The sequence below is a fragment of the Musca vetustissima genome, unplaced genomic scaffold (genome assembly GCF_032173495.1).
Source record: "Musca vetustissima isolate MV318-11 ecotype Yass unplaced genomic scaffold, APGP_CSIRO_Mvet_v1 utg9238, whole genome shotgun sequence".
Lineage (NCBI taxonomy): Eukaryota > Metazoa > Arthropoda > Insecta > Diptera > Muscidae > Musca > Musca vetustissima.
The window spans coordinates 52,093-65,706 of NW_026888385.1; the positions used below are offsets into that span (position 1 = coordinate 52,093).

At 36.2% G+C, this 13,614-nt stretch overlaps 1 protein-coding gene across 1 annotated transcript; it reads left to right on the plus strand.

Moving 5' to 3' along the window:
* The first annotated feature begins 1,409 nt into the window (after positions 1–1,409).
* Positions 1,410–7,269, plus strand: LOC133336220 (chitinase-like protein Idgf2). The gene is made up of 3 exons (XM_061544503.1): positions 1,410–1,526; positions 5,984–6,541; positions 6,603–7,269. Exons 1-3 carry the CDS (start codon positions 1,415–1,417, stop codon positions 7,256–7,258), a joined length of 1,326 nt encoding a protein of 441 aa, XP_061400487.1. The 5' UTR covers positions 1,410–1,414; the 3' UTR covers positions 7,259–7,269.
* Positions 7,270–13,614: the final 6,345 nt, after the last annotated feature.

Sequence of the window (13,614 nt, forward strand, 5' to 3'; positions counted from 1 at the left end):
AGAGCGTAATCTTTTCCATTTCCATCGCATTTCCTGTAAGACAATAATATCGGCTTTGTACTTCTTGTACGTTCTCTACAAGGTGCGCATATTCCAAGTGCAGACTCGCAGATCGTGGTCCTTTTTTACGTTTGCGGGGGTCGTCAACATTAGGGGGGTTTGTCCGTCCGTCTGTCCATGTTAAATTGTAAACAAAGTACAGGTCGCAGCTATGATCCGAATTGGATGAAATTTGGCACAGCTCATTTGTTTGGCCCAAGGACGAACCCTATTGAAATTGGGAAAAATCGGTTCAGATTTAGATATAGCTCCAATATATATGTTCGTCCGATTTAATGTAAAAGGTTCACCAAAGACCTTATAAATATTTCGATTTGCACGAAATTTGGCATAACGTAGTGAATTGAGCCTAGAGTGACGTCTGCCAAGTTTCGTGATAATCGGTCCAGATTTAGATATAGCTCCCATATATAGTTTTGTCCGATTTTATATAAAAGGTTCACCAAAGTCCTTATAAATCATTCGATTTGCAAGAAATTTGGCATAGCGTACTGAATTGAGCCTGGAATGCTGAGTATCGTGAAAATCGGTTCAGATTTAGATATAGCTTCTATATCTGACCAAATGAATAATTTAGTATAGGTTGCAAAATGACATGTTTATGACTCGACTTTCATTTTACTGGTCCTTTAAAAATTCGACGTCTGTTAGGATTCATCTGTCGAATATACCCAGAGTGGTGAAGGGTATCATATAGTCGGCCCCGTCCGACTTTACTACTTTCCTTACTGGTTCTTATATGAAGCAATTTTTACACTGAGGAGATGCAAAATAGGTGTTTTAAATAATCTTTCTTATATGCGATTTTTTCATATATGAGATGTGCTTATATCCGATATCTACTGTACGTGCTTATGTCTGACAATGACGTGATATTCTCGACGCTTCTGGTTTGTGCGTAGCGTCGCGACAAGCGACGAAAGATGCCACCGTCACAGCACCAGATGTTAACACATAATTTGAATAGATATTGAGTGTTATCATTTTTGTGCGTTTGTTTTGTTTTGATTTTGACGTGCCCTTTTTTTGACTACATCTCAACATCATACATCCAGTTTCTTGGGCAAACAGAAGCTTCGATTATTTTAATGTTTCTTTCGATATTGTCGTGTCTTTTATTCTTCGAAATATAAAAAAAAAACAAAAAACAATAATTACAACAACAAATACAACTATTAATAGCTCCATTTAGCACAGGCTTATATTTGACATCTGATCTCTGATTTTTTTGATAAAATTTTAGTGTCGTTTTAACAATTGGACACAACGGTTGTGTTTTATAGATATTGATATAATTTTTTAAATATTGAAAATAATTCTTTATCGTTGGGTGTAGTGTTATTTTTCGATTACCATGAAGTTGTTGGTGGTTTTGGTGTTATCGCTCTTTGCCGGCATCCATGGAGCTACAAATAGCACTGCCAAAATGGTATGCTATTATGATTCGAGCAGTTTAATACGTCAAGGTAATCGGATATAATTAAGTATTTTGGATTCTCACTGGAATTAAAACCAGTAAGAAAGTAGTAAAGTCGGACGGGGCCGACTATATGATACCCTTCACCACTATGTGTATATTAAGCAGGACCATTAACATGAAATTGGATGAACTAAAATATGTAATACTTATCTAAATCGACTAAGATCAATCAATAAACATGCCATTCGTTTGTTAAGCTATTCTATGCTAAATTTTGTACGATGTGCAAAATTTCATGTCAATCTGAACAATGCACCATTTACTTAAAATCGGACGAAAATAAATATGGAAGCTATATCCAAATAAGAACCGATTTCTTAGGTTAGTAATATCAGTAATATATTGGTTCCTTGGTGCGTCAATTACTTACTTGGTGCGTCAACCGATAATATATAAGGGAGCAATATCTAAATCTGGACCAATTTTCACGAAATTTGGCAAAAATCACTCTAGGCTCAATTCAGTACGTCGTGCCAAATTTCGTGCAAATCGAAAGATATATAGGGACTTTGATGTACCAATTACATAAAATCGGACGAAACTATATATGGGAGCTATATCTAAATCTGGACCGATTTTCACGAAACATGGCAGACGTCACTCTAGGCTCAATTCAGTACGTCATGCTAAATTTCGTGCAAATCGAAAGATTAATAGGGACTTTGGTGTACCATTTACATAAAATCGGACGAAAGTGTATATGGGAGCTATATCTAAATCTGGACCGATTTTGACGAAATATGGCAGACGTCACTCTAGGCTCAGTTCAGTACGTCATGCCAAATTTCGCACAAATCGAAAAATATATAGGGATTTTGGAGACCCTTTTACCTAAAGTCGGACGAAAATATATATTGGAGCCAGCAACGTACACAGGATTTCATTTCGGGGGTGGCCCGGTAGTACAAAATGAAAAAAAATCGCTGTTGCAAATATAAATTTACTGTGAAAAAAATTCATTTCGGGGGGAGCCCGGGCCCCCAGGGCCGCCCCCCTGCGTTCGTCCCTGATTGGGGCTATATATAAATCTGACCCGATTTGGCACACGTCATTCTTGACCTAATTCAGTACTTTATGCCAAATTTCGTGCAAATCGAAAGATATATAGGGGCTTTGGTGCCACATTTACCTTAAATCGGACGAAAATATATATGGGAGCTATATCTAAATCTGAACCGATTTTCACGAAACTTAGCACACATCATTCTAGACTTAATTTAGTACGCTGTGCCAAATTCCGTGCAAATCTAATGATATATAGGGACTTTAGTGGACTATTTACCAAAAATCGGGCGAAACTATATATGGGAGCTATATCTAAATCTGAACCGATTTTCACGAAACTTTACACACATCATTTTAGACTTTATTCAGTACTCTATGCCAAATTTCGTGCAAATTGAAAGATATATAGGAACTTTGGTGTCTCATTTACCTTAAATCGGACTAAACTATATATGGGAGCTATATCTAAATCTGAACCGATTTTTTCGAAACTTGGCACACAAATCATGCAAATCGAATGATTTATGGGGACTTTGGTGCACCATTTACCTTAAATCGGACGAAACTATATATGGGAGCTATATCTAAATCTGAACCGATTTTTCCCAATTTCAATAGGGTTCGTCCTTGGGCCAAATAAATGAGCTGTACCAAATTTCAGCCAAATCGGATTAAACATGCGACCTGTACATTGTTTACAATTTAACATCAACAGACGGACGGACGGACATGCATAAATCGACTTAGAAAGTGATTCTATGCATATTCTCAAAAGGAACCATGTGTCTATCTCGCTTCCTTTTGCCTGTTACAAACATATGCACAAAGACATAATACCCTGTACCACAGTGTGGTGAAGGGTATAAAAATGTGTAAAAACAGGTTGAGGCGAACGAGTTTTTTTATGTTCTCTTTCGATTTGTGACTAAGACACTCATTTCACGGTCTTCATGTCAAAGTAAAACTAGAAGTCAACCAAATCGGGACTACGCCTCTTATGTATCATTTTTTAATATTTTAACTGCTTTTACCTTTAAATTATGCTGACATTTTGAAGCTCGATTTTGAGTGTTTTTTGGATTTTACTTCTAGTTTCAATGCGCAAACAAGAATTTCTAAAGATCGATTATAAGATTATTGTAGTCGCGAATCTGAGTAATTTGATAAACATTTTGTGTATGTAGTATGTACAGCTTCAGAGTAATACTCATCCGAAGGTGGACATTTTGTGCAATGAAATTTCTAAAAAAATTATTTTTCGGACCAAATTTTTAGATCAGTCAACTGAATGATATGGGTACCCGCGATCAGTAAGATTTTTTACATTTTAAAAAATCTTCTTCGTGAAAAGCTAGAATAGCGGGAACTGGCCTTCCAAAAACACGAAATTTGGCAAAAAAAAATGTTTTTGAAAATATCACGTATTTAATTGCATTTCCTGTAGATCATTTCTGTTACAATAAATGAAAAACAGAACATGAACCAGTGAGCGGAGCAGTATAGTCGGACGGGGCCGACCATATGATACCCTACACAACTTCCACGAAAATCTAACATTCTGGGGTTCTATATTCTGATCTTGGCAATATTTCACGATATTTGCATCGTCTTGACCGATTAGAGGTCAACAAATATTACTAATATTGAGTACAGATTCCCTTCACAGTGGGTTGGGTTGTGATCTTCGGCTTTCAATTGTGGCCTATAGATCGACTTGAAAAAAACACCAAAAATTAAGTTTTCGGTCTAATTCATCCCAAAATTAGTATCTGATCATCACCGAAAATTATAGCCGTAGTAGTTGACCATACCTGGATCCTCATGGAAAATTTCTAAACCATCAGCGCTATATTTCTGTCCTCCAGTGTGGTAATGAGTTACTGAATACTATATCAATACGTAAGCACCTGTAAATATTTAAGTGTATCTCCCACATCCGAGTACATACGACAATATAATTGGTATCAATTTAAAGGTCAACCACTCCTCTTGGATATAATATCAACATCTCGGGTCGATGTCCTTCAGCAGTAAACATATACGCCATAGAATATAAATTTTGTCATTTTTCACACAAAAGTCGGGGTCCATTTGACCCGCTAAATAATAACAGATCTTTATCAAAACAGGCATGCTTATTCTTTGGCCCGATCCCCTTCTCCATGTCAAAATTCGCGAAGTTTGCGGCCAGAAAATAAGACAAAAATTTAGTTTTTGGTCCATTTCATTCCCTAAATATTAACAGATCTTTACAAAAAAACAATAGGGTTCTTCATTGACCAGAACCAGTTCTGCATACAAAATTTCTTGAAGATTGATCCATAACTGTGGCCTGTATCATGTTTACAAATTATAATGGACAGACGGACATGTCTAGATCGACTCAGCTAGTCGAGATATGACGATCGGTATACTTAAAGGTGGGTCTAGGACCAATATTTCGCGGCGTTACAAACTCTTGGGGCTGCACAAAGCTATAATACCCTGACAACATAGATGTGTAGGGCATAAATAGTATTCTTATTTGAATGAATGCAAATTTGATCGCCGTTTTAAATGAATTGTCTGCGACACGACTTCGGCTGGGAAAAAATTCAAAGCAAAAAAATTAAAAACTCTAGGCTTTACTAACTTCGAACAAGGACTTCATATAATGTATTTTCCACAAGATCTGGTCTGTTTTTCTAGTGATAGAAGGTATCAAATACAGGATGAGATGAAACAACGGCAACCAACTTCAGACTGCTGTCATTTCTGAGCCACTCATCCGACAGCTGTTAAAATTATTCCAGTGACAGCTCATTATATTGTTTACAAGCGTTCAAAAGCATTTTGGTGAGAATTTTTGCAGAAAAAATCATTTAAATTTGAATAAATCTTTTGTGTCACGTAACATCGCTCGTTACCGCGATACTCGTATTGTAGCCCGACGTCAAGGAAGTGGACGGAAGAAAACAGCAACATCAGCAGAAATGGTTCGAAAAGTACAGAAGCAACTTGATCGAAACCCTCGTCGCAGTGGCTGAATATTTCGTAATACTCCATTCGGCAAATATTGAAAATTGAGCTAGGGGCAAAGCCATTGAAATTCCAAAAAGTGCAAGAACTCACACAATGTTGCCTTTGTCTAAGGGTGTCTCACATGACAATCTTTGAGCGAGCGTCGACCGCGACTAATCCATGTCGGAACTTGAGAAAAATTATCACATCATTATTGATTTTAATGACATGTTCGTACGTCAAGCCGTACATAACACTTTTAAGCTAAAAATGTCAAACTTTCCAATGGAAATGCCAGATAGCTCCAGAAAACATGTAAACATGTTGCCTAGCCCAAGAATATATACAGTAGCCCTTATCATCCAAACATTCTGCAGCTTTCCTATATAAATACTTTTTCATTTTGTTATAAAATCTATCTAATTCCCTTTCTTTTAGGTTTGGATAAATTGCTGAATTCTGATTTGGAAATTGCTCTACCATTCTGCACGCATTTGGTCTATGGCTACTGTGGCATTAAACCCGACACATATCAGACTTTTAGTTTACACGAAGATTTGGATATTTACCAATACCAGTTTTCAGAGATCACCGCATTGAAGAGAAAATATCCCCACCTCAAAGTTTTATTGAGCATTGGTGGTGATAAAGATATCGATCCGGAACACCCGAATAAATACATTGAATTGTTAGAGGGTGGACGTGCACGTCAAACGGCCTTTATTAATTCCGCTTATTCTCTGGTGCGTTCCTATGGTTTTGATGGTATCGATTTGGCCTATCAATTCCCCAAGAATAAGCCGCGTAAAGTCCATTCGAAAGTTGGTCAGGCATTGAGGAAAGTTAAGAAACTATTTACTGGAGATTTTGTTGCGGATCCCAAGGCCGAAGAACACAAGGAACAATTTACCGCTTTGGTCAGGGATTTGAAAAATGCCCTACGTCCCGATGGTTATTTGTTATCGTTGACCGTGTTGCCCAATGTTAATTCTTCGTGTAAGTTGGGGATATAGAAATATATTTTATATAATTTTTAATTTTTATAAATTTTTTATAGATTACTTCGATGTCCCAGCTGTCTCCGGTTTTGCTGATCTCATCAACATTGCCGCCTTTGATTTCCTCACTCCCGAACGTAACCCCGAAGAGGCTGATTACACCGCACCCCTGTATGAACTTTACGATCAAAATCGTTTGCCCCACTACAATGCGGATTTCCAAGTTGCCTATTGGCTAGACCACCATTGCCCACCCCAAAAACTCATCTTGGGTATGGCTACCTATGGCCGTGCTTGGAAATTGTCATCTGATTCGAATGCCAGTGGTGGTGCTCCCGTTGTATCAAAGACTAAAGGTGCCGCCGATGCTGGTTTGCCAAGTGCGACGCCTGGCTTGCTTAGCTGGCCTGAAATTTGTGGTAAATTACCAAACCCTTCGAACACCTTCCTCAAGGGTGCTGATGCTCCACTGACTCGTGTCGATGACCCCACCAGGCGTTATGGTACCTATGCCTTCCGTTTGGCTGATGACCATGGCAATCATGGCATATGGGTTAGTTATGAAGACCCCGAGACGGCTGCCAATAAGGCCATCTATGTCCATACCAAGGGTTTGGGTGGTTTGTCAATGTTCGATTTGAGTTATGATGACTTCCGGGGATTGTGTAATGGCGACAAGTATCCATTGTTGAGAGCTGCCAAAAATCGTTTGTAAAATATTGTATGTTTCGTGAATTGTTATTTTTATATGTGTCTTATTGTACACATTTTTTATGTTAACAAGTTTTTAATAAAAAAATACTCAATAAAAATTAAATATTTAAGGACAGTAAGGACTCACAATATTTGTAGAAACATTAAGGATTTTCAAAGAATATTTTTAAAGGGCTACAAAAGGCGTGGATCTTTTAAAGAATATTTTTTCAAGGGCCACACAAGGCGTGGATTTTGTAAAGAATATTTTTTCAAGGGCCACACAAGGCGTGGATTTTGTAAAGAATATTTTGTCAAGGGTCTACTTTACAGAAGACGATGAAGATTGCAAATTGACAGCCAGATATAAAGTCCAATTGGTTAGAAAATTAAAAAAAAGATGAATTTAAAATGCATATGACGCTAGAGGCGATTTAATGGGTCCTTCATCATTTCACAATTCAGTCAGTATCCCCCAAATACCGCATTTAATATGTCGGATATTTGTATTAAAGTTCCACCTTGCGACAAGCAAAACTTCTATGGAAGTTATGACGAATGGCCTACATTCAGAGACATGTTTACGGCCATTTACGGTTACCATCCCTGACTCACCCCAGCTCATAAACTCTACCATTTGCATAACAAAACAAAGCGTGAGGCGGGCAGAATTGTAGATACCCTTTATCCACGCCTGGTTCCTAACAATATTTTTAAAATATTCCAAAAAGTATTCCTTAGAAAATCCATGACTTGTATGGATCCATAAAAAATATCTTTTTGAAAATGCACGAGTTGTTTGATCGCTGAAAATAATCTTTAAAAAATTCACGCCATGTCAAATCAACCCAAAATACATGCCTTGTTGGTATTGGTTCCAGAAATATTTTATTTAAAAAATACCCGACTTGTATTGGGCCCAAAATCGATTTCAAGAAAACTTAACACACGAAAGGTTATGGTAACTTCAGTTCATTGCACAAAATTGTGTGCGGTCGGCCAAACTATGGGTTTTAGTGCACAATTCACATTAAATCGGACGAAAATATATATGTGATCTAAATCTGAACCGATTTTCACCAAATTTAGCACACATCATCCTGGACCTAATTCAGTACCCTTATGCCGAATTTCGTGCAAATCGAAAGATATATAGGGTCTTTGGTGCCCCATTTACCTTAAATTGGATGAAACTATGTACTCGAGCAATATCTAAATCTGAACCGATTTTCAATTTCAATAGGATTCATCCTTGGGGGAAAATAAGTGACTTGTGCCAAATATCATCCAATCGGATCATAAATGCGATCTGTTACAAACGTATGCACAAAGACATAATACCCTGTACCGCAGTGTGGTGAAGGGTATAAAAAAGGGTATGACATACTCATTCATATTCTGTACAATCTATCTATATATATAAAAGAGTTGCGTTATAAGTGACTGACTGATCATCAACGCCCAGATGAAACGGCAAAAGTACTAAAAGTACTAAATGTTATATTTGAATGGGAACGGTAGATATACCAATCTGAAACTTAGTATGTAGCTTAAGCTATTACAAATAGAATGATGTGCAAAAATATTTTTTGGAAATGGTACTAAAAAGTACTAAAACTATATTACGCCGGAACGGTTGGAAGAATATTTCTGAAATTTTGTATGCACCTTTGCCTACTATAAGCCAAATGGTGTGTGTGAAAAAAATTTTAAATTTAGTACTAAGAGGTACTAAAAAGTACTAAACATTACATTTGATTGGAATCGGTGAAGATTCATATCAGAACCTTGGTGTGGAGCTCAAGCTATTACCAATAGAATGAGGGGCGAACATATTTTTCGGAAATTAGTACTAAAAGCTACTAAAAAGTACTAATACTTTATTACGCCGGAACGGTTGGAGGTAGAACTCTGAAAATTTGAAAAAAAAAATTGGAAATTAGTACTAAAGGTACTAAATATTATATTACAATTTATATATATATTCCTAATATATATCTGAAACTTTATATGTAGCTTAAGCTGTTACAAATAGAATGTGACACTAAAACCTGTATTACTCCGGTACGGTTGGAAGTAGAACTATAAAATTATATTACAATGGAAGAAGTATAAATTTAGTACAAAAACCGATAAAGATGAAAATACGAAAATTAGTATATAGCTTTAACTATTTATTCTTTTAGTATTAGTACGTTATGTAAATTTTTTTGTGAAAATTAGTACTAAAGCGATAATAAACACTACAATGGAACCGGTAAAAATATAAATCGGAAACGTGGTAGATTTCACTATTACAAAGACTATGCTATGTATTGATATATTTTTGAAGAAAGTAGGGGAGACTGGGGCACCTTCGGCACTTTTTGTTTAGAGCTCTATATCTCACTACTTATTCAACATATATAAAAACTTTATGGCTGATTATTGTCCTCTGACACTTAATTATAAAAACTAGTATCAAAAGGATATAAAATATTATTATTAGTTACAAATTTTTACAGTTTTGTAAAAAAAGTCAAATTCGCCGAATGTGCCCCAACCCGGGGTAGCTTCGGCATTTGATGGGACACATTCGGCACCATGGTAAGTATCATCGCTATCAGTCTGGTTGAAATTCAGATACTCTAAAGGCTCTATTTGGTTTTAATACGCGACATAATGTTTGAATTTTAGGGCTATATTTTCTAGCGGCGGACGTTGAAATCTCAAGGTCGCACACACCATCAGAAATAGGTTTTTTTTTAACGCATTTTCGTCAATACAAGCACGTTTAGTCTTATATATATAATTTCGAACCATATTAAAGGATTATTTTAAAAGACGATCTCAAAAACATTTTAAGGAAATGAAATTGCACTATCTGTATATTGCCAAATGTGCCCCACTGTAAAATGCCGAATCTACCCCGAATGTACTTCTTATAGTTTTTTTTTAATTTTTTTCTGTCAATTTTGTAAAAACATTATATTTTTATATACTTCTATAATAGTACACATCGTAGTTAACCACTTTTTAATAATATTGTCTTAAAATTTGAAAAGTTGTATACATGAAATACTTACGAAATGGAATGGAAATATTACAAAAACATCTATAAAAATAGAAAAACCTATGTATCTAAATAAGCTTATTAGCTGGAAATTTCAAACTTTGTGTCAGTTATTTATTTCGATATTCGGTACCTATGTATCGAAACTAGTGATGTACGGTGAGAGGTTCATATCGAAAACGCGATTGCCGAAGCTGCCCCGATGCCGAAGGTGCCCCAGTCTCCCCTACTAAATGGTGAATGGTAAGAAATATAACCATACTAAATATTTGTACTAAGAGTGAGGAAATTTAGTTCGTTTGCAAAGCTATAATACCCTACACAACTATGTTGTCAGGGTATTATAGCTTTGTGCAGCCCCAAACGATTGTACCGATCGTCATATCTCGACTAGCTGAGTCGATCTAGACATGTGTGTCTGTCCGTCCGTCCGTCTGTCCATTATAATTTGTAAACACACTACAGGCTACAGTTATGGACCAATCTTCACGAAATTTTGCATGTAGGATGGGTTCTGGCCAATGAAGACCCCTATTGTTTTTGGAAAAGATCGGTTAATATTTTGGGGATGAAATGGACCAAAAAAAATATTTTTGTCGGTTTTTCTGGTCGCTCCACAGGCTGCTATTATTGCCCAAACACCGCAAATTTTTGCATGGAGAAGGGGATCGGGCCAAAGAATATGCATGCCTGTTTTAATAAAGATCGGTCAATATTTAGCGGGTCAAATGTACCTTAACTTTTGTGTGAAATATGACAAAATTTGTATATATATTTACCACTGAATATTTACCACTGAAGGACATAGACCCGAGAAGTTGATAGTATATCCAAGAGGAGTGGTTGACCTTTAAATTGATACCAATTATATTGTCGTGGGTACTCGGATGCGGGAGTTACACTTAAATATTTACAGGTGCTTACTATTCATATATTATTTAGTAACCTATTACCACACTGTAGGGCGGAAATATAGCGCTAATCGCTTTGAAATGTCGTTCCAGTTATGGTCAAGGACAACGCCTAAAATGTTAGGTGATGATCAGATAATAATTTTTCGGATGAACATTTGCTGACCTCTAGCCAGTCAAAAGTGTGCAAATATCGCGAAATATTGTCCAATCTCAGAATATAGAACCACAGAAAGCTAGATTTTTATGGAAGTTGTGTAGGGTATCGTATGGTCGGCCCCGTCCGACTATACTGCTCCGCTCGCTGGTTTATAGAATGGGTTTTGAAAGGCATTGAAACTACTAAATATTGTACATGGGTATTGAGCGATTAGAAGTGATGGAGTTTGGAATTCGTGTATGTGGCTTCTAAAATAAAAATAAAAATTTTCCCAGCGCCATTAACGAGTTAATAAGACAGAAATTGGCATTGCCTAATCTATATGTAAAATAGTCTATATAATTGCGTTATAACTGACTGATCATCACCGACCAGAAGAATCTTGATATTTTGCATGTAGGTTAGTGTTGGAAATTCGTATTAAATGGTACTAAATTTTTCTTAAAGTTACTAACAAGTACTAAATATTATGAACGCTAGAACGGATAAGAGCAGGAACCTGTTATTAAATACTTATAACAGAAAAATTTCTATATAAATATTTACCAGAAATATGTTCTAAACAGGACTAAAAGAATTCTGAAATTTAGTACAACCCTTTTTTATGAAAAACAATGCTTTTCGCATTTTGTTTTGTACTAAAAAGTACTAAGTATAGTATAAACGAAAGCAACTATTTTTCGAAAATTTGTACTAACAAATAAAAATATATCAGTCGGTGTTGCCGACATATATACATGTGGTATGCGGAGATCTTCGGAGTTACACACATGGTATATATATATATATATAAGGTTTATATAATGTATATGTTTTTATCAAAGTGGTTTCGTATATAACGTTGTTGAAATCGGTCATTCAATTCGCTTAAAATAAAATTTGCATGTTTATATAATATTGACCTTTTTGGGGGAGGGAAAGCGAAGGCTTCGTACAGATAATAATTTGAACAAAGTTTGATTCAAATCGGACATTCCATATACTGACAATTCTTTCCAATTAGGATTTTGGCAACTGTTTTGTTCGAAAGAAATGCTGACTAAGCTGACTAATTGAAAATGTAGGACCAATTATTATTCGTTTATAGTACATACTTAGAAATTCATAAATCCATATCATGTTATATTGTGTACCTAAACTAAAGTTTATTTATTTTAACTATACAAATATCCGCTAACGACGTAGCGGGTCTATGCTAGTTCAATATAAAATTATAACCACAAACACATCATATATAATTACAATATACAGTAATTACATTGTTCAAATTACTCATATTTGAAATACTATAAACTATGTTCAATATAATTTTTTATTCACAAGACATTTTCTAATTACTTTGTTTTTCAATTCGTACTTATTTCTGATCCGAACAATTTTTCTTGAGATTAAGCTTTTTTCAGCTAAACAGTGACGTGATCTTCTCGACGTTTCTGGTTACTGCGTAGCGTCGCGACAATCGACGACAGTTGCCGCCGACACAGCAGCAGACGTTGACACATAATTTGAATCCATACATACAGGGTGAGTTGAAAAAACAGCAACCAATTTCAGACTGCTGTCTTTTCTACGCCACTCGTCCGACAGCTGTTAAAATTATTCCAGTGACAGCTTAGTATATTGTATGAAAGCGTACAAAAGAATTTTGGTGAGAATTTTCAATTTTCCAGAAAAAAGTTATTCGTGATGGAATTCAAGCGTGATAGTGTGATTTCTTTATATTTGGCTGGAAAACCACTTGTGTATCGTACCATCGCTTCTTACCGTGATACTGGTAGCGTAGCCCGACGTCAAGGAAGTGAACGGAAGAAAACAACAACATCAGCAGAAATGGTTCGAAAAGTAAAGAAGCTACTTGATCGAAACCCGCGTCGAAGTGGCCGAAAAATGTCTCGTGAACTGAACATATCGCAATATTCCATTCGGCAAATATTGAAAAATGAGCTCGGGGTAAAGCCATTGAAATTCCAAAAAGTGCAAGAACTTACACCGCAACAGAAAGAAAAGCGACTCAAAAGAGCTAAAGAGTTTCTTCGCTTGGCCGAAAGTGGTGGAATGCCGAAATTGGTTTTCTCCGATGAGAAAACATTCGTTGTCCAGCAGTTTGTTAACAAACAAAATGATCGTGTTTGCTTGCCAAAGAGGTCAGCTGAAAATGTGCACCTTCGGTTGGCCACCATAACTCAAGCGCCGGCCATGGTGATGGTGTGGACCGCCATAACAGCCGATGGTGGCTCTACGCTCGTATTTATCAA